Source organism: Pseudoliparis swirei, chromosome 11 (assembly GCF_029220125.1).
Source record: "Pseudoliparis swirei isolate HS2019 ecotype Mariana Trench chromosome 11, NWPU_hadal_v1, whole genome shotgun sequence".
Taxonomy (NCBI): Eukaryota; Metazoa; Chordata; class Actinopteri; order Perciformes; family Liparidae; genus Pseudoliparis; species Pseudoliparis swirei.
The window spans coordinates 12,774,109-12,794,391 of record NC_079398.1 but is presented as its reverse complement, the minus strand read 5'-3'; the positions used below and the strand labels follow the sequence as shown (position 1 = coordinate 12,794,391).

General features: G+C 47.6%; 1 protein-coding gene across 1 annotated transcript in view; it reads right to left on the bottom strand.

Annotated features, from left to right (window-relative positions):
* scaf8 (SR-related CTD-associated factor 8) overlaps window positions 1–20,283 on the bottom strand; it is a 115,424-nt gene that overhangs the window by 68,013 nt on the left and 27,128 nt on the right. The window contains exons 4-20 of the mRNA XM_056427033.1: window positions 19,956–20,117; window positions 18,758–18,914; window positions 18,517–18,644; window positions 18,174–18,350; window positions 18,009–18,088; window positions 17,775–17,895; window positions 17,310–17,444; window positions 16,997–17,103; window positions 16,552–16,745; window positions 16,352–16,452; window positions 15,978–16,091; window positions 15,634–15,790; window positions 15,231–15,361; window positions 14,837–14,978; window positions 14,698–14,745; window positions 14,386–14,592; window positions 12,264–14,256 (exon numbers count right to left, since the gene is read on the bottom strand). Of these exons, the coding sequence (XP_056283008.1) occupies window positions 12,278–14,256; window positions 14,386–14,592; window positions 14,698–14,745; window positions 14,837–14,978; window positions 15,231–15,361; window positions 15,634–15,790; window positions 15,978–16,091; window positions 16,352–16,452; window positions 16,552–16,745; window positions 16,997–17,103; window positions 17,310–17,444; window positions 17,775–17,895; window positions 18,009–18,088; window positions 18,174–18,350; window positions 18,517–18,644; window positions 18,758–18,914; window positions 19,956–20,117 (4,140 nt within the window). The 3' untranslated portion in view covers window positions 12,264–12,277. The remainder of the gene's footprint in view (window positions 1–12,263; window positions 14,257–14,385; window positions 14,593–14,697; window positions 14,746–14,836; window positions 14,979–15,230; window positions 15,362–15,633; window positions 15,791–15,977; window positions 16,092–16,351; window positions 16,453–16,551; window positions 16,746–16,996; window positions 17,104–17,309; window positions 17,445–17,774; window positions 17,896–18,008; window positions 18,089–18,173; window positions 18,351–18,516; window positions 18,645–18,757; window positions 18,915–19,955; window positions 20,118–20,283) is intronic.

The following is a 20,283-nucleotide window of genomic DNA, read 5'->3' as shown; positions in this document are numbered from 1 at the left end:
CAGGGACACTTGATCGAGTTATCGTAAGCTGGTCAAATGGGAATCGCCAATATGACGAGGCAACAATCGCACGTTTAAAAATCAAAAGCTCTATCGAGTAAAAACTGATGTCAAAGGCTGATTCCAATGAGCCAAATGCAATCATTCACTCTGAAGTGTGATGTGATTTGTATCGGGCCGTGCTGAGGCTAAATTCAGCTCATTGTAATTTAATAAGGGCAACAGACAGACTGAAAACAAGCGAGGCGACGCAGACACAAACAGCTCGGAGCAGAAAGTTGAAGGCCGTGACGAACGTGCTCATTGCATTCTTTAATTGCAACATTCAAGCACATAAAATAACTTTGTCGCCCGTTTCCGCCGGTGGCGTTGCGACATGGCCGGCCTCCGTGCCTCGAGCCGGCGCAATGCCGAAGGCGTGAGAAACAAAGTGGGCTCTCATCGCTCCGTCAGGGCTGAGATTCGCCCCCCCGCCGACCCACGGGGTAATGTTCCCACGCCCATTACCTCCCCGCTCCCCGCTGAGAAACACTTTCACACCCGCGTGAACGGAGCAGAGCACAGGGCCCTTAAAATGACCGAGCTAAAATCTGCTCATTTCGCTTTGAAACGCTCACACCGAGTCTTTCCCAACAAAATCATCACCTGGCGGTGCGACGCAGAGTAACGGGGGGGGGCCGAATTACTTGGAGCCGTTAACGGAAAGCTTATCCTCCTCCTCCTAACATCCCCCACGGCAACAAAAAAGAAGTCTGGTTTGTTTAGAGGGGATTTGGAGGCACGCAAGGTAACCATGGGTACGTGTTTATGCTCTCGCGCTGACGTTTCCTTGTTTGGGGCTCTGAGGCTCATGAGCAGTTTTTTTATGTCTCCTTGGGGATAAACCTCACTTATTATGGCTGGCCTGTTGCAAGAAGAGCGATACTCAACACAGTTTGGATAGTGGGTTCTTTTCTTTTTTTTAGCTTTTACAACAAAACAAGAACAAAAGCACAAGGAATGGATGAAACACAAAGACGAAACTGTGTTTGGAACATATAGCCACAACCGTTAGCATGAGCGGCGGACTAGCTCACAACCTGTAGAGACCAAACAATAAGCCTAAGGCCGAAGGCGACGTCCTTAACTACAGCTCACGACATTAGTTTGAGGGGTCGCAGGTTCACGACCATTATTATTATTATGCACGATGTGGGCGTCGGCCCCGGATGCTAGCAAAGGTAACGCTAACATTAGCCACAGCACTGTGCTGCTCTCAATTCAGCACAAGCATCCGGAGTGTGACTGTCTTTTCAATTTAAAACTAAAATACTGCCCGAACTATTTTCTGTTTCCCCTGAACCACATGTCCACGTCTTCAGCCTCCGTCTTTGTGTTTATTGTTGTTTACCATTCATCGAGTCATAATTCCGTGTGTGTAATGGACTGAGTTCTGATTCTTTTTATTTTTCGCACAATGCCATGTGTGAAGCTGCACGTATACACGCGTCGCCCTCTGGACAGCGTTGTTGTTTCAAAATAAGTCACCTGGAAAAATAAGTCACATGGAGAGAGTGTTTCAAACCAGCTAATGTAGCTAAAAGTAGCTTCATTAGCTCGCTAGCCAAACCTGCCAGCTTCAGATTTAATTTTAGCCTGTTAAATACAATATATAGTCGAATAATATACTATCAAATTACTATAAAGCCTGAGGGGTGATTCTGCCAGGGTTATCGCTTCAAACTGTAACGAGATATGTGCCATACGAGAACAGAAAGCCCGACAGGTGGACCAACAGGAGCTGGCAAATGTCAAATTCACAAGTGCCGACCGCTGAGAAAAATGTGTCACTGTGACCGCGCTGTAAAAACAATGCATCCAGAAAATTACAGACTTGAAATATCAAATGTCATGAGCTTCTAAGGCAGTGACTTACAGTGAGATTCATATTTAGATTCCATTAACCCTTGTGTTGCCTTCGGGTCAGTTTGACCCGATTCAATGTTTAACCCTCCTGTTACCTTTATATTTACTAACATATTTTACCCTTGAGGTCAATATGACGCCAGCTATTAAAATCTCCAGAAAATTATTAGAATTAATATTGTTTTCCAAGTTTAAGTGTGAGGTACTTTATGTTTGTTTGTTGACTCCCGAAAGAACACCGACATTAAACATTGAATCGGGTCAAATTGACCCGAAGGCGACAGGAGGGTTAAATATTGAATCGGGTCAAAATGACCCGAAGGCAACAGGAGGGTTAAAAAAAAGGTGTGTGTCTTGGACTGTGTATTCCCGAGGGAGAGGCGTGAACAAAAGAAAAGCACTCTGCACCGTTTAGTTTTGCAGCAGGTCTCCCCGGTGTTTGGGTTTTCTACAGTAGTGCTTTGTGTGTATTAGTCAATTTAGCTAATAACAGCTAATGGGTGTGTTCATGCAAGACGCTTTTCACTTGGGCTGTGAAATCAGATTAGTTGTGCTGTGACGTGTGTGTGCGTGTGTGTGTGTGATTTGATCACAAAGTGTGTGTAAAAAGCTCTCCTCTCCACAGCAGCGACAGAGCATCTATGTCTGGAGAACAACTGGGACAAAATAAGTGAAACACCAAATAGTTTATGATCTGAAGTAGAGCTTGACCTCATCTCGTGCTGCTGCTGCTCTACGCTTTGGGAACAGGATATTGGGGCTTATTACGAGACGGAAAGGCTACAGGTCTGCTCACCCTAAACAGGGTTAATGTGGTTGGGGTCTGGTGCTTTGGGAGGTCCCGGGCAGCGTGCCGATGTTACAACTGCTGCAGGGCCCAGGAACTCAAGGAGCTCGGAAAAAACTCCAGGCTAACTGTGGGTGTCAAATTGTTTGGGCTAATTTAACTGTAAATTGTTACAAGATCTTCATTATTTTATTTTACTTATATTTTGGGGGGGGGGGGGGGGGGGACAGACAAACAGCATTGTTTCCTACCAGGGCTCCGGGTTGGGTCTGACTTGTTCTGACCTAATGACCCTTTAATTAATCTCATACATATTGAACTTGACTCTGAAAAATGGAAATATATGAAAAATCCCACACAGATAAACCTGGAGGTTGTGTGTAGATGCAAATAATGTACTGTGGCAGCTGTCTCCAATTTGGCCTCGGCTGCTGGTGATTGGCAATCAGTCAGCAGCCGAGGCCGCCCTCATAAGAGCTCTCAGTTGAGAGTGGAGGGAGAGTGAGCAGAGGCGCAGTGTTGCGGTCTGCTATGGGTTGTGTGAAACACAATAAAGAATACGTTATCAATGGAACCTCTTTGGTCATGGCTGATCCTTGGTGCTTTTGGGGGAAACCCACGGGTAAGGGCGCGAGAGCCGTTACAGTGGGTGAGTGCTCACTCTCCTGCTCCACTCTCACCTGAGGCTGCTGACTGATTGCCAATCACCAGCAGCCGAGGCCAAATTGGAGACAGCTGCTACATGTACCTTAAGGAACTATCTCTGCCCTGTTTGACCTGAACAGCGGATGAGCAGAGTCCCAAATATAAACGCTGGCCACGTCAGCTGTATTAGGCTAAAAATAAACTTTTCAAATGCACAAATCCCCATCCCACAAAGTGCAGACCTCAAAGCACTCCTTAAAGAGAGATTGTCAGAAGTCTTTTTCAGCCGACACGCCACTAACCGGTGCGTTGGTTACTTCCCTGTGGAGCTGGCCTTGTAATTATGCCGACGATGAAAGCTATTTATTTCATACGGATTGTTTCTGTTATTTTGTCCGCCCACTGTATCTAAATTAGTGTATTACTCCTCTGATTCAAATCTAAGACAAACAGCTGCTCAAAGGTTGCAGTCGTTGCAAGGATGTACTGAATGATACCTTACAGGCTGCGTCCTTGTTGTGTCTCCTGCACACTCCAAACTCATTTCCCGATATCACATTGCTTCTGATATTGTCTGTCTCGTTAGCATTCACTATCCAAAGTAAAAAAAGTTGTGTGTGTTTTATCTTGTAATACCTTGACAAGTAGGAGTGCCAACTAACTGGTGATTTGAAAAGCCTCCATTCATTCAAGGTAAATTCTCTCCAGTTTATAGGGTAATTTTCCGCTCCCTATAGCTTTTCCAGGCGTGATGGAAATTAAATCTAGAAATAACCTTTGAGCATTTTTAGTTGGTTTTATGAACCAGGAAGCCGCCGAGAGACTCAGTATACAACAAAAAACAAAAGAATGAAAAGAGGGACAGAGAGAAAGAGTGTAAGAGTGCAGAGAGTATTTCCTCTACATCCTCTCTAGGTCACGGACTTCTCAACCCTGATAACACACACACACACACACACGCGGGTGTGACATCTGCTGTGGATAGGCCCTGTCACACATGGGGCCGTCACAGATGTTCTCAGCGAGGTCCTCCCCTCCATCCTTCCACCCTTGGGAGAGTTCAGAAGGGCGGTCCGGAGAGACTGAGGCAGGAAATCTGTTCCTTTTCTCTGGAACAGGCCAGCGGATCCATATCACACACACACACACACACTTTTTTATGTGTGGAGTGTTTGGTTCATGAATCTACCGTGGCGTTTTCATAGATAGGAGTGTGTGTGTTTTCCTTTTCTTTCCACGAGTGTGTGGAGGTGCTATTGTGTAGCTGTATTGTGTGTGAGATGAAGAGGCAACGTGTGTGTGTGTGTATATCTGATATGTGTGGGTGGGATAGTAGGAAGAGGTTGTGTGTGAGAGTGAGAGATAGAGGAAGAGAGAGAGAAAGGGCGTGAAGGAGAGGAAGATTGTGTAGGTGGTGGGGAGAAAGTGTGAATGTGCGTGAGGGTTTTTTTTTAAAAAGAAGAGAATTATTGTGTGCATTTGTGTGTGTGTGTGTCAGTTTGGAGATCTGTGATGCCTGCTGGTCATTAATAAACATGATCATGAATGTTTAATCCCATCAGCAGGGCGCCGAGGGAACCCTTGTGAGAGATATTGACAAAGTCACAGACACACGCGCTCTGGACAGATTGGTGGAGCTGCAGGAGGGCGGCTTGATGCGCTCGACGCGGGGTTAACGACATCGGCTCGCTTCCCCCGTCTCAATGTGTCCGGGAGATGAGAATGTTTCAGGAATTGAAATACAAAACAGTCATACAATAAATAATAAAATGCCTGGTAAAAAATAAATGATAAATAGCCAGTGATATGATCGATACAGAACGACATGTTGATGATGTGATAAGATCTGTGGGAACGAACAATGACCAGTATCAGAACCAGCCCATCTGCGTTAAAAATGGTCTTCCACAAAAGTACAGCAGCGCAGCATCATGCCACTCGTTCTGCTGAGAGGGAACCGGGCAGTCCGTTTCCACGACGACGCCGTTATAAACTGGAGCCGCCAGTGGGGCGCGCTCACTAACATGCACTAAAAGACCGGATTGGCCATGTTGACAAAACTCAGATTACCACACACACACACATGCACACAAGCACACACGCAGTGTGCTGCTATGTTAGTGCTCTGAATATCTGAAATCAATTGACAAATTAGTTTTTCATGTCCACTGCTTGAGGTTTTAGATCACAACATATGCAAACTAGAATGGGCACTCGGTAGAGCGCTTACCTTCGCATATCACAAGATTGGGCATTGAATTATGAACATTTTGGCATTAGTTGCATGCCAATTGGATAAAAATTGACCGTGCTATGGTAAAAATAAGATTTGACCTTTCCATGACCTTGACCTTTGACCCGATTAATCCCAAAATCTAATCAAATGGTCCCCGGATAATAACCAATCATCCCACCAAATGTCATGCGATTCCGTTTAAAACTTTTTGTGTTATGCAAGGAACACGTATACAAATAAATAAATACACGGCGATCAAAACATAACCTTCCGCATTTTCAATGCGAAGGTAATAAATACGACGTGGTCGGACAACAACAGAGGGAGATGTGGAGATTTGGCTCAATATTGGCCTAAAATGGGAGCAAATTAGTTACAACAAACAAACACAGAATCTGCTCTGGAAAGCTACAAGTCAGTAAACCATCGTGTCTGGATGTGGTAAACACAGTTCAGAAACATCAGCCAGAGACACGGCGGGGTTTGATCACAGCGCCTTGATCCCGACAAATCTGTCAACATCCTCTTAACCTCCCCCCCTTCTGCGGGAATCTAGTGAGTCAGGAATTTCCTATCTTCTTCGTTTGACACTGTCTGCTCCGTCTCCTGCGCACACTTCTGAGTGACTCCTCCGACTCTCGGGAGGGAATCTACTTCCATCGTAAACAAAGAGGCAGACAGGGGGGGGGGGGGGGGGCTAATTACCAGCTAGCCACTGCACCATGCTAACAAACTGCACAGGGGGGATCTAAGCAGACCAGGGTGAGGGGGGCGAACAAATACAGTCACACACAAACAACTCTTAATGGAAACAATGAGGCTTGTTGTGGCTGTTGTTTGAAGCAGGTGTCACATCTGCAGGAAGAAGCTGAGTCAGCCTTTAATAACCGGCTTTTATAAGGTCTTCCCTCCGAATGACGACAGACAGGTGAACGGAGGCGACTCGAGAACAAAGGGGATATAACATATCTGGCCCACGATGAGGCTGTGCGACGGCGTGAGCCCTCGTCACACACCTTCTGTAGTTGCGATGAGGCGACGCACAATAATCAAATACATTGATGCGCCTGCCATGGGAGCCGCGTCAATGAGCGCCACTACGACTGCAATATGTGCGCCGCTTATGTAAGACAGACAGCTGGAGGCAGCTTGCCGGTATGCCGATACATTTCCAGGCACACCGTGCTCAGTGTCTCAGCACACCTCCCTCCCCGTCTCTCGTAACGCCTCCTCCTCCTCCTCCACACACACACACACACATCATTTTTGTGTTGGCAGATTTAATAAGCTCCCCCGTCACCCACGCTACACGCACACAACACGTCGCCTGTCGCAAATCACGGCGGGATCCGCTTTAAAAACCAGGGAACGCGCTCGTCGCTCTCTTTCCCATGCGCTGCACTGTGTATACGACGGTGGCGACCTTTAACCTCCGATGACCCCCACACTCACCCAACGGGACGAGAAGCAGCGGCACGAACGGATCCCTTTTTTTTCTAATGAACCCCGAGGCAGACATTTCAGGGCAGATAGGCCCGTGTAAACAGATGTAAACAAAACTTGAGTTTTGAACTGGGGCCACGAACAGGAAGGATTAGGGACACGGCAATGTTTACAACAGTTGCAGACATCAATCGTGAGACGTGAATGCGCCGACTCGGCTTGTGTAAACCCTGTTCACACTAATCACTAATGGGTTTAATTCCAGTTGCAATGCGGCACTGCTGACACACCGCCAACGCACACACAGTTAGATGTGTGAGCAGGAAAAAGGTTTTCAGTGACAGGCATGTAGGCCGCTGATAACACACACACACACACACACACAGAAAACACACACACACCTCCTCAGTATGCTAATACACACTGACTTGGCAAACACAGGCTTTTTCTCCTACTGCTCCTGGCATGGCGTTAAAAAGAGAGTACTTGCTACCAGTTTTTATGTATTTTTATTCGTCCCCGGAGAAGATGAAATGAAGCACGCTCACGAGAAAATGACATATTGCTACCTTCAAAAAGTCTGTAGAGGAGAACAATCGACAGCATTGAATCGGATCAACCACTCGGGAGCCTCAGAAAGAACCGTGTCGACATGCGCTAACAAGAACAAGAGTCTACAGCAGGGTTTTTGTTTTTATAATCATCTTTGGTGGTGAAGTGATTCATAATTGGCCATGGGGTGGTGGTAAAAAGAAAGGTCTCTGGAAACCTATATCAGAGGGATTTATTATGTTGAGACCACAAAAGTGTTATTGGGTGTCTGTTGCAGTATGACATATTTGATGTGTGTGGGGATGGTAATGCCAATGTGTTGAGTCACCTGTGAGAAGCTGTGCATTGTGGGAACAGATGAAACACTTCAGCATGTTAGTACTTGGCTCAAAGCCCCGCTAGCGTGGACATTTAGGCATGGATGGCGTCACATGTATGGTACTGCTTAGTATTTCTGTACAGGTGAAAATCACCAATGAAAAGCGGTGAGACTAAAACCCAAAAGTTATGGTTGTGACAAAATGCACGGCAATGATTGCTGCTGCACCCCATCCAACAGTTGGTGAGAAAGACGTCTCGACCAAAGTGGTGGAGCGACCTACCGACACACCGCTAGTGAGGCTCGTGAAAAAAGAGCAAAGCTGAGGGAGCCAACGGGGAGTGACATGACCAGCATGGACTGTGAACAGGTGTTCGACAAAGTTATAAAGAAACCTTTTGGATTGGTCCGTCTTACACGAACAAAATCAATCTTTTATTTTCTGAAAGCCGTAAAAGGTCACAGACTCAGCAGCAAGTTTTCCTGCAGTATTTTGTTTCTTCTATCTAATTTTTTAAAAAAGCACTAAGGAAATAATCTCCTTCTGGCTGCAAGAATTTAAATTCCTTCTGGAGTTATAAAAAAAAAAGGGGGGGGGGGCATCAAGTGAGAACCTGAAGACTTTATTTGAGCCCTGATGTTGGAGTGGAGATAGGTCACCTCTGCTCACTTCCTGCTGTGTTCCAGACAATTTGCAGCAGGGGGAGGGGGGCGTTCCTGGGTGAAAAGGCAACTTACGACACCTCGGCCCAGTCCGAAAGAGTCTGCTGGCTCTGATAACGGGGGAGCCGGGCAGACCGTGGCTTCTCAAAGGCAAAACTATCTCACACACACAAACACACACACACACTCAGTGGTGAGTAATTACTGTGTCTGCGGAGTGTGAGCCGAGATGGGGGATTTATCTCCTGCATAGGTAGACGGAGGACAGATTGATCCGTTTGTCCTCATTAATTTGCGTTAGCAGCCACGCCGACGCTCTCGACGATGCCAACGATGATATCTGACTATCTGTAGGCCGCGGCCGAGAGATGGATAGCTGTTTTTTTTTTTTTTTTAATCTGCAGGCTTCATCAATAGCTTTAATCATTCAAGAATGCAGCAAGTGAGACGCTAGAGAAACAGTGTCACGCTAAAAGGACCTCGTTCAAACGTACCCAAGCGCCTCGCGTATCGATCTGCAACAAGAACACAACGCGCAGTCGCGTCTCCCACCACTGCGCTGGTGGGCTTTTGTTTGTTGGTCTCGGCAAAGAGAAGTGAGCACTGCAGATTTTCCAAGAACCCATTCTGCACGTGCCACACAAACGGGGGAGCGCTGCAGTGCCACACTGACCTCAGATGGTCAGACGCGGTACTGCCGACGCCCCGGAGACGCAGACTGTGGTCAGGCGACAGGAGGAGAGCTGTTGTGGAAATGCACCACTGGTCTGTTTAGACAACACAAGCTCATGAGAAGGCTCCTCGTGAGTAAATGACGCCGTGGAGTTGGACGGGGGGTATCGAGACGAGGACATTTAATGATTTCCACACGTCGTATTAAAACAAATTTACAAGCTGAAGCTTAAGAGGGTCGTCATCCTGTCTAATTGACCACCTCACAGCAGGGAACTTGTCTCCGACCGACAGCAACAACCACACATCAGCACGACCACATGGCCGGGAACTGGCGGGGTGTTATTATTCCACAGCGTTGTGGTTCAGGTGCTCTCATTAGTTGGGCCCGACCTTTTAGCTGAGGTTTGCCCACTTTGGGTTTGTGTGGTGTTGAACACACTGACATGCAAAGGGTTTGGAACAGGACCACCACGAGACTCAGTGACCGGTTCTGTTGGTTGTACTGGTTTTAACGCAAGGAGGGCAGATGAAGTAATGCACAGAATCTGGCCGTGCTCCACGTTGGTTTACGTGCCCTTTACTCATCCACAGATGAATAAGTGAAGGAGGCCGGCGCTCCGCTGGAGTTGGATTGCATTTGTATCGCTGTCTCAGAGAGAGAGAAAGCCCGCTGCTGTGCGAGTGTCTGTTCCAGGGCAGATAGCGGGTGATTCAAAGTCTCTCGCTGGGGAGGTCAGCAGGAGGCTCGACCTGGCTGTCCGCACGGCCCTCTGGGAGCTCGGGATTTATAGACCGAGTCACACCAGTGGAGACGTTAAGCCCGGCGTCAGCCCCTCACGGGTCTCCAGATTCACAATCCAGAGCCCAAATGACTTTTCCATGGTTGGATTCGCCGGCTAAGCGGAGGAGTAATTTGAGGTAAAAGGCATTATGCAGCTCGTTGAGCCGTTTCTACTCCCCCATTGTTTTTCCTCTAGAAAAATAAAAAGTGCTAAAACGGCATCAGCAGACACCGCGATGTCGGCGACGAGACATAAATCCTCCAGCTAGTGCCGTTTGACACGAACGGGACCATGAGCAAAGAGACAAGCTAGGATGTGCTGTGTAAGCACTTTCTCCAGCTGTAGCAGCCGGGTCTCTGGCAGTGCAGGGGGGGGGGGGGGGGCATCCTCTTTCCTCCTCACCTCCCTCCCTACCCTTTGGTTCAGATGAGGTGCCAGATGGCTGCTTTGTATATTCTAATATAGAAAGAGCCGCACTCTGATTTAGTCGGAGGGCATTCGGGGTCCTCTACACCTTTATTGCTAGGTGTAGAATAAAGTGAACGGCTTCGTGTTGTATCGACGTGGCTCAGCGTCTCGGGTCTCATGGGGCTTTGTTCTCAGGATGGTTGATTTTTGGATTGGCTGGCCCTTACACTAGTCTGAAAGTAAGTGGACTAAGTACTAAAAAAAGGTTAATGCCTCAAGCCTAGATCATTTCAATACACAACGATGGTATACTCCATATGCATGTCTCACACGCTCTTCACATTTTCATTGGTTTAAACTAATAAAATGGCTCCGTTATCTCAGTTTGAAGCTGCGGTGGTGATGCATGTGCGCAAGAAGTCATCTTATCGGCCAGGATTCATGACAATAAGAGGGGTAAAAATCTGATGCACCTTTAACTTTTATTCAACATCACAACTCCTGTAGTAGACATGGTTGGTCTGAGAGAACAGCAGACTATGGATTTCTAGTAGTATGTCCCAACAGAAAAGCACTACAAGTATGAAATGAACAAAGGGAGACAAGAAGGTTAAAACATGGCTACAGGCCTGCATGCACAGAACGATGGGAGTACATAGACTCGTTCTCCTCGAGGCGAGTGCTGTACAAAGCGCCCAAGCTACCAATCAAATGGTAGCTCAGTCAATTCTGAGCAGGTAGCATCGTGTTCATAGCGCCGTCTGAAACCGAGTCGCACGCACAGTCTGGCGTACGTCAGACAGTCGTGTTGGGTCGCATCGTGAAAGACAAATCCATTCAAAAAAGGCACAATCCCATTCCTCAACAGTCACCCAGTAAAAGCGTAGGCAGACATCCAGGCGGAAGTCATCAGTAACTAAAAACTACAAGTCCCACGGTTGCATCCAACAACGTGCTCTGTGGATGGACGGTACAGCAGCAACTTGAGTTGCGAGAACATCAAAGCCACTGAAGTGGCCGTACACACATGTGTATGAGCCTGTAAAGCAGTCTGAGTGTCCACTGGTCCGGGGTCAGAAAACAGTCCTAAAGCATGTGGTTTTAAAACAGACAAAGCATGTTTATTTAAAACTAAAACAAAATGCACCCGACATGAGAATATTCCCCCTGTTCTTTTTCTCCGTCTCGTCCCCCTGGCGTGTACGTTTGTGTTTGTGTAATTGGAAACAAATTACAGACATTTATTTTGGGGATACAACAGTCATGTTTAAAAGTGTTCTTTTTTTCTCTCCAATTAGAAGCAGCTGTACTCGTCTCGCTGTATGCAGGCTATTTTTTTTTTCTGCGTCGAAACAGAAAAGCAGGACACCACAAAAGCATTCACTGAAAACTTTGCAGCAGCATTTCAAAAGAAGAGGAGACAGAAATCGGGCCAGCAACCGCCTTTTTTTAAAGTATCGTCTGCAACTGTATTCAATCCATTGTTGAACAGCCAGGATGGTTTACTCTCTTCCATAGGAAGGTCAAAGCGCATATTCCCCCCCCCATGTACAATTGAAACATTTTGGTCGGCTATTGAATGAAATTCGCCACGCTGAGATTAATTAAAACGGGTGGGGTGGCATTACAACTTAAAAAAAGTAAATAAAAACACAAACAAAACTGTCTATCAATAAATCAGCTAACACGCTTTCTATTTAAGTACACTGGTATTTGTGAGAGATAAAATCATTGGTTCTCGGTTATAAGACAATAACTGATGGGAGTCAGTATTCGGCGTGTCCCGTGTGGTGGTTTGCTGACATGAGTACAGAGAAGAAGAGACAACTTTACAAAATGATCTTTTACCTACTGAGTGATGATTATGTCCCCTCAGTGTCTGTGACAGTGTCTACCACTGGCTGACTCGCAGCGTCCTCCATGGGCTCACTCTGTTCATTGTCTACGTCCTCAGGAGAGGCACGCCGCTCCGGTTCACTTTCAGGGAGCGCAGAGTCGGGAGAGGGCTCTCCAGTGGGCTCGGGAAAGCGCTCGGGAGAGGACTCGGGAGAAGTCTCGGGTGTCGATTCAGCCGCAGTGCTATTGTCCATCCCAGCTCCGTTGACCCACTGGGGTTGGTGTGAGGACGCTCTCTCTGACGACTGCCGCTCATCCTTCCTTGGGCTTTCCTGCTCCTCCAGAGAGTGAGTCTCTTCAGGGGGGCTGGCAGCTCGTGTGAAGGCCACAGGTGAGTCTTGGGACGAGGCCTCAGCCAGCGGCGAGGCTTGGCTTGGGGTCTCAGTGTCTGGAGAAGCAGTGGTTTTGGATGGGGACTGGGCCGGGGACTGCGTCTTGGGCTGGGATGGCGATTCTATCTGTGGAGGGGTCTCAGGTTGTAGTGATGACTCAGCCTCGTTGGGAGCCTCAGTCAATGGGCTTTGACCTTTGTCGTCGGATGACTGGTCAGGCGATTGGGCTAAGGGCGGCGACTGTGCCCTACATGTCTCAGACGGAGCTGAGGTTTCTGACCGGGGGGCAGTTACAGCTGCGTGGCTCTGCGATGGAGGCGGAGACTTCGTCTGAACTGGAGGCAGCGGCTGATTCAGACCCAAGAGAGACGGCTTCCCCTGAGCTTGGGACAAGAGCGGGGACTGGAATCGCTGCTGAATCTGGGGGTTCAATTTGAGTGGAGCGAGCAGTTTGCCTTGGTTCAGGGTCAGATTTGGATTGAGAGGTGGAGTCGGCAGCAGCGGTGTCGGCAGAGGGAGAAGTGGCGTCCAGCCCCCATGTTCCCGCTCGCGCTCTCTCTCTTTGTCGCGGTCCCTGTCACGCTCATGCTCCCGGGGGCGGTCTCTGCCTCGCTCCCTGTCTCGGTCTCTTTCGCGTTCCCGCTCTCTCTCTCTGCTGTGGCGGTTGCCATTCAACTCCCTCATGAAGTCGAAATCTCTTTCATCTCTGTCTCTGTCTCTTTGCCTGTCCCACGGGCGTCTTCGATCATCGAGGTCTTGATGGAGTTCGCTGTCGAAAGGTGGGGCTGCTGCTGCTGCTGCTGCTGCTGCTGCTGCAGCACCACTACGGTTCCAGGCCTGTGGGCCCCCAACTGCTCCAGCGTTACCCGAAACTCCAGGAGCTGCTGCTCCAGCTGTCACAGGACGGCTTTCAAAGCGGTTGGGGAAGTTCTGCCCAGGCGTGGGCCGCTCCTCCTGGAACCCTTTTGGACCAGGAGGGGCCTGGAGGACTCCTCGCACGCCATCTCGTTCGTCAAAGTCCCCTCTAGTCTGGCTCCAGCGGTTATCAGGAGTGAAGCCTGCAAGAGCCTGCAGACGTCCCACTAGGCTGCTTCTGGCTGGCTGAGTCCCTGGGGTCTGGAGCAGGGGAGGCCGGCCTCCTGCACCTCCTCCTCCTGCTGCTGCCGCTGCTGCTCCGCCGCCACCTCCAAGAGGCTGCTCCCTGTGCTCGGGTGGAGGTGTCCTCAGCAGGCCTGTGCTCGGCTTTTCCATTGGAGGGAAGCGGTAGTCCTGGTCTTTGCCCTCATCCGCTCCAGCGGAAGACTCATCCTCCGCCTTAGATGCATTTTCATTGTTAAGGTTGGGAGCCCTGTTGAAGGGGTCCAGCTGAGAGAAGGGAGCCCTGGCACGGGCTTGAGCCTGGAGGGAACTCTCATGGAGGCCAGCAGGGCCCTGCTGCATGAGCAGTGGGAAGCGGGCGGCAGCCCCAGGTTGGAGGTTAGGTCGCACATCCAGAGGGAGCAGGCCAGGTATTCTCTGACCGACCAGACCAGACTGATGCAGCTGGTGGGCGAGCGAAGCTGTGGGGTGCATTCCAAGGAGACCCATCCCACTCCGGACTGCATTCTGCATGCCTGGAGACAAAACACAGCGACATGTTAAAATTATTCTCATCCTAACACATTACAACCCCAAATATAAACGGTCTTTACAACAACAACAAAAAGTCTCTTTCATGCAGAAACATGTTGTCATTGCCTCACCTTGCAGTGTGAGCTCTGCAGCAGCATCCATACCGTCTGCAGACTGGGACATCTTCTCATTGGTGGCCTGCTGCGCGTGGACTCCCACTGAGTTGAACACACTAGCCATGAAGCCGCCGGGCATACTGCTGGTCGGAGGAATCATAGCACTGAACTGTGATTCCTTGACAGCTTCTTGGCCGGTTGCCACTGAAGACGGCGCCAACGCTACAGGTGGGTACAGGAAAAAACACACACATTTAATCAAAGTCAAACGCAAATTAAATCAAAAGCTGTTGAAAGCGCACATTGTACAAGGTCATAAAAACTCACAAGTGGCTGCTGAGACCATGGCTGCGTTCTGTGCTGCCTGCATGAAACCTACACAGGAGAACATGTTTCCGTGTGAGCAGGTCAATGTCTGTAGGTCAGATTCATTATTCATATGATTCTTTATGTGACCATCATTTACCTGGCGGAGGCTGCGAGGCATTGAAGCCAGCCCGTATGAAGGGTGGTGGCGGCCCGTAGCCTGGTGGGGGTATGCCCATGGTGACGGGGTAGGAAGGAGGCACCAAACCTACAGCACTGGGAACAGCCTGGGCCACTGGGAGCTGGATAAGAGACATATGAGCAGACCAAACATTAATAGTTTATTTGCATTAAGTCCTATGGTCCACAAGTTCCTGACCATGTCCCAGTAGCTGCCCAAGCCTCTATCAAAGGCTGCTCTCTCGATGTCTAACAGATCAAGATAGTCCTACTTTTTGCAAAATAGAAAAATAAAGCACGACATGTTCTTCCAAAAACTGGGTTAAAACTGTTAAACTGTTCTGTTCACATTCTACCACAGATTGAGAGAATACCTGTACAGGCATCATGGTGACCTGCTGGTTGTAGGTCTCAGTCTGGGTGCTGGGTGCTGCTGTAGTCTCAACAATTAATGGCTGACTAGGAACTTCTTTAACTGGCTCAGCATTCTTGGCTGCTTCCCACTCTGTAGAAACAAACACGAAAATGTAAACAAAGTTATAAACTATCATTGCATTCTTTGTTTGTTTGGATTCAGGTAGTTAAGCTGTATTTTTGAAAATAAATCTTTGTCTTCATTGGATAGAATTATTTCCCGACACAATCTTGGTTTTTGTTGCTTTATCTATGTGTGAACAACACACCTGTATGTCATACTTAAATCTGCACAAGCACTGCTACTGAGCCAACAGAGTGTTTGTTTGGAATACGTTATTATGTTAATGTATTTTTTTTCACCATCATTAACGGTCTCCTGGTCAATGATTCCTCCCTCGGCAAAGTCATCCAGGTCATCCAGCTTGACCTTCTCCCAAGGTATGTAGGTGACGCCCAAGTCTACGTCCCAAAACTGCTTGTACTCCTGCTTTACCCCTTTGTTCAGAGCCCATGCAATCTGGATCAGACACAAACGCACGAGAAAGGTCAAGAAACAGCGGTTTTCAAAGATATTTCTTGGAGCGTCTAAGGATCCATGTGCCTAGAGAGCTAAACTGTCTCTGGTGTTATTGGTAAAATACACCGGAAGAAATTGCGAGCAGAATGAGAATACAACAAATTAAATTAGAAGAGGCGATGTTTACCTTGATGATTTTGGAGCCAATCTTGAAGGAGCCAGTGCTGAGCTTCAGGCGGGCGCGGTATGCATCCTGTCTGTGGACCATACAGATGTAGGCACAGCCTCTGGGAGGGATCATCTGAAGGAACAGATTACATCACATAAAATGCGGGAAGGTTACAGAAAAAAGACGGCATTCTGTGGCGAATGAAAAAAGGGTTACATGTCTGATTTAAAATGATAAAAGGAGTGCAACTGTCGAGTATAGATGAATGACAAATGAATAAAAATAGAAATAGGTACTTAAGTTCATGCAACAGTATTTAAAGATTTTTCAGATCAAAGAACTGGATAACATGCTGTAACTTAATCAGAGGGTTGGGGGAGAAGTTGACTTACATTGATAGATTCAATCTGACCAAACTCTTCAAATAAGTTGGTGAGGTCTTGCTGAGTGGCCTTTTTATCCACCTGGCCAACCCACAGAGTCGTGCTGCACACTGGGTACAGGTTAGAAGGGGAACACATTATACTCATCAGAAAAACAACAATATGGACATATTTGTGATGCAAAAACTGTCACACTAACTTCCACCTACCACTTATAGTCTTGGACCTGATGGGAGGCAGTCCTTTCTTCTGCCGCTCCTTCTCTCGTTCTCGGGCGTGTCTTTCGCTCGAGTAGGACCTCGATGACTTCCTCTTGCGGTCTCTGGAGCGCGAGCGGGAGCGCTTACGGTGTTTACGTTTCCGTGAGCCGGAGCGGGACCTGGACCGTCGCCTCTTGGAAGACCTTCAGAGAGAAAACAAGCAAAAACGTTGAACATTCTCTCCAGGCTGACTTTCATGTTACCGCACCACACGCCTGCTCCTTGTGAGCATCGGCACCCGTTGCATCGGTCCTTCAGCGCAATAGACAGCACTTGTATAAGAGGTTAAAAGTTCACAGCTTATTCAACTTATCAAGACGATTCAGTCATATTTAAATCGCATCCAAAAAGAAGTGTGGCATAGAATTGTATTTTAGAAATCGGTGGAACCGACCTAGAGCGCGACCGTGAGCGTGTTCGGGAACGTGTGCTTATCTTCTTGTCCTCTGCCTCAAAGAGCTCCTCCTCCATACCATCTGGGCCGTCGTCCAGATCCATGTCCTAAACAAAGGAAAGGGTTGTTTCACGCCTCTACACAGAAACACAGTCACGTAAAACTGCAGTCATAACTGTAAGATCTAGGCTTACATCTAAATAAACACACTTGGTGTAGTCCTCGAGTTGAAACATTTACAAATGTAAACACAACCACGGCATAAATAAATATGATTCACAGGTGTTGGTAATGGCCCGCTGGCCAGGCATACCTGCTGTTGGTTATCTATGGTGTCATCCAACTTGTTATCCAGCTCAGGGAGCTGTGGGTGGCTGCTGCTGCTCTGAGCTGATGCAACAGAGTTTTCGTGCCCAAAGATTGAGTCCTGCCCTTCTATGCTCATTGCCTGGAGGAATAAAAGAGCAGTATACTGATTATATGTTATCAACGGGGCATCTCGACAGGCAAGGCAAGGCATATGTATACATTACATTACATTACATGTCATTTAGCAGACGCTTTTATCCAAAGCGACTTACAATAAGTGCATTTCAACCTAGAGTACAAACTAAGAACAACAAGAATACAGGAAGTAACATTTCCTCAACATAGTCGAACTACTAAAGTATACATAATTGCAACTATTAAACCATCCACCTTGAAAACAAATCGTTTGGGAAACAATGATCTGTGTGTGTGTGTGTGTGTGTGTGTGTGTGTGTGTGTGTGTGTGTACCTTCTGCTGGTGCTGCTGGTGCTCCAAAAGCTGCTTCTGAAACTGCTCCAGGTTCTGTTGTTGTAGCTGCTCAGCCAGCTGGTGGAAGAGGGAGCTGTTGATGGGCTCTGACACCATTGGCCTGGAAGTGGTCAGCAGCTCAATTAGATCAATGAAGGTGGTTGACAAATCGACTCTGGGTCACTATTAATGTGGGAGAAATAATATCTTCATCATAAAACACACTGAACTTACAACTGAGACGATGAGGAGTCCTTTTTAGATTCTTCACCGCGTTCAGAATCGTTCCCAAAATCAAAAGGACCCAGAAGCTTCTGCAAGGAAAACAACATGACGACATCAGGAGGCATCGGTCGGCACACGGGATTAGACACTTTCACTTGCTGACCGCAGCATTACCTTATTAAAAGAGGACACCCTCTGCTCCAGGGGGTTGATGCTGTTGGCAGTAGCGGCGGCGGTGAGTTGAGCGGTCAGAGCTTGCAACTGAACCACCAGGCCAGCATCCAAGGCCTGCAGCAGGGACGGCTGGGGCTTCTGCTGCTGCATCTGGAGACTCTGCACCAGCTGCTGCAGCTACAACAGAGAACGTTACATGTAAGACACCAACGGCCACACAGGCTGCAGAGGAGACTCAAGCCATTTGACAAAGTATTGTTTCACTGGACATAGAGATTCTTGAGGATTCAAATGGTTTCACTTTCAAGGTGTATTCATGGTGGGTTCACATGTGCTCACTAACCTGTTGTCCTTGGGGACTCTGTAGGATCTGTGCAACAGCAGCCACAGTGTCTGTGTTGTTAATCTGGGAAGCCCAATCGGGCAGACTGTGGACCATGTTAGCTGGGGTAGCAGGGGTCGCTGGGGTACCTGCACACACAGAAACCAATAAGCTCTGGAGTCGTCAGCTCATTTCATTGTCATGTCAAACAAGCTATCCGACCACATTGTTGGTGTCTGGTTCTGTGTGCGCTTTGACTGACCAGGCGTCGTGTTATTGACTGGAGCGGCACTGCTGGACATGACCGGTGTGATGCTGGGAGGGGGAATCCCTGCCGCCATGTCCAACAGAGGCTGGATGATGTCACTCTTGAAGACTGCATTCTTTTGCCACAGGTTCAGGACTCGCACTATTTTACTCTGAAAACAGATGAAGATGAAAAACTCAGCTTTGACACAACAGTAAAAATGCAAAGCCACGATGCCTCTTAACCCTCCTGTCGCCTTAGGGTCATTTTGACCCGAATCAATATTACACCCTCCCCCCGCCTTTGGGTCATTTTGACCCGATTCAATGTTTCACCCTCCTGTTACCTTTATATTTACTAACATATTTTACCCTTTGGGTTCAATTTGACGCCAGCAATTAAAACCTCCAGAAAATTATTAGAATTAATATTGTTTTCCAAGTTTAAGTGTGAGGCACTTTATGTTTGTTTGTTGACTACCGAAAGAACACCGACATTAAACATTGAATGGGGTCAAATTAATCCGAAGGCGACACGAGGGTGTAATATTGATTCGGGTCAAATTGACCCTAAGGCAACACAAGGGTTAAAAAGGCTTAAAGAAAAGAAGCTGTGATGATAAAAGAAGACCGACAGAAAGTCCAAGGGCAAAGACAGCCACAAAGGTAAAATGTCATTTAATTTACTTTTCTATTTTTTTGGGGAACAATCTCATATTTATCCTTGATAATGAGAGACAAGAACAAACTACCCGACACATATACAAGGTATAAAGAGAACTGTTCATTCCTATGAAAGTGACTGAAGCTAATAAAGTTTGACTGCTGCTAAAAATATCCAGATCTTCTGGAAATGTTCCACATCCATGGGTCCTATAGAGCATTTACTTTAACCCCGGCAGCAAGAATGGAAGAAGGAAAATAACTCTGGATTTGGCGATGTAATTTACTTGAAAGAATATCTGCTGAGTTATAGACGCGTCTTGCCCAACACAAGTCTCTGGGAAGACTCCTGGTAACTTGGCCCGACACACACTTTAAGTGAATGACTTCACTCACAACAATCAAGGAGAGTGAGACCGTTGCCGCTCCCTGATCTATCGTTTAAAGCACTGGTTTCTGTAAAACGGTGACATACATCAAGGGGTCGAACATCATCGCTCGTGATCAAAAGCCAGAGAGGAACACACAAAACATATTTTTAAATGTCTGACCTTATCATCTGAAGGGCAGCGGTAGAGCTGCTGGAACGTTGCAATGATATTCTTGCTGAAGCGAGGGGCAAACACGTCCTTCTCCATGCCGAACTGGTGCCGCGACTGCCTGACGATGGAGTCGACGACGTACAGCCCAGGGACCTTGTATTCTGGTTTGCACTATTGATACAGAAGCAGACAGCTGGTGTGAGGATATGTTTATGACGGTGAAACTAGATATGGAGAAACCGTCTGGGGCCTTTAATGCATCAACCCAGTTACAGTGCTACACTTCGAGCATCACGAGCAACATGTGAAATTAATTGTGAGAAAAAAAGACATTTGC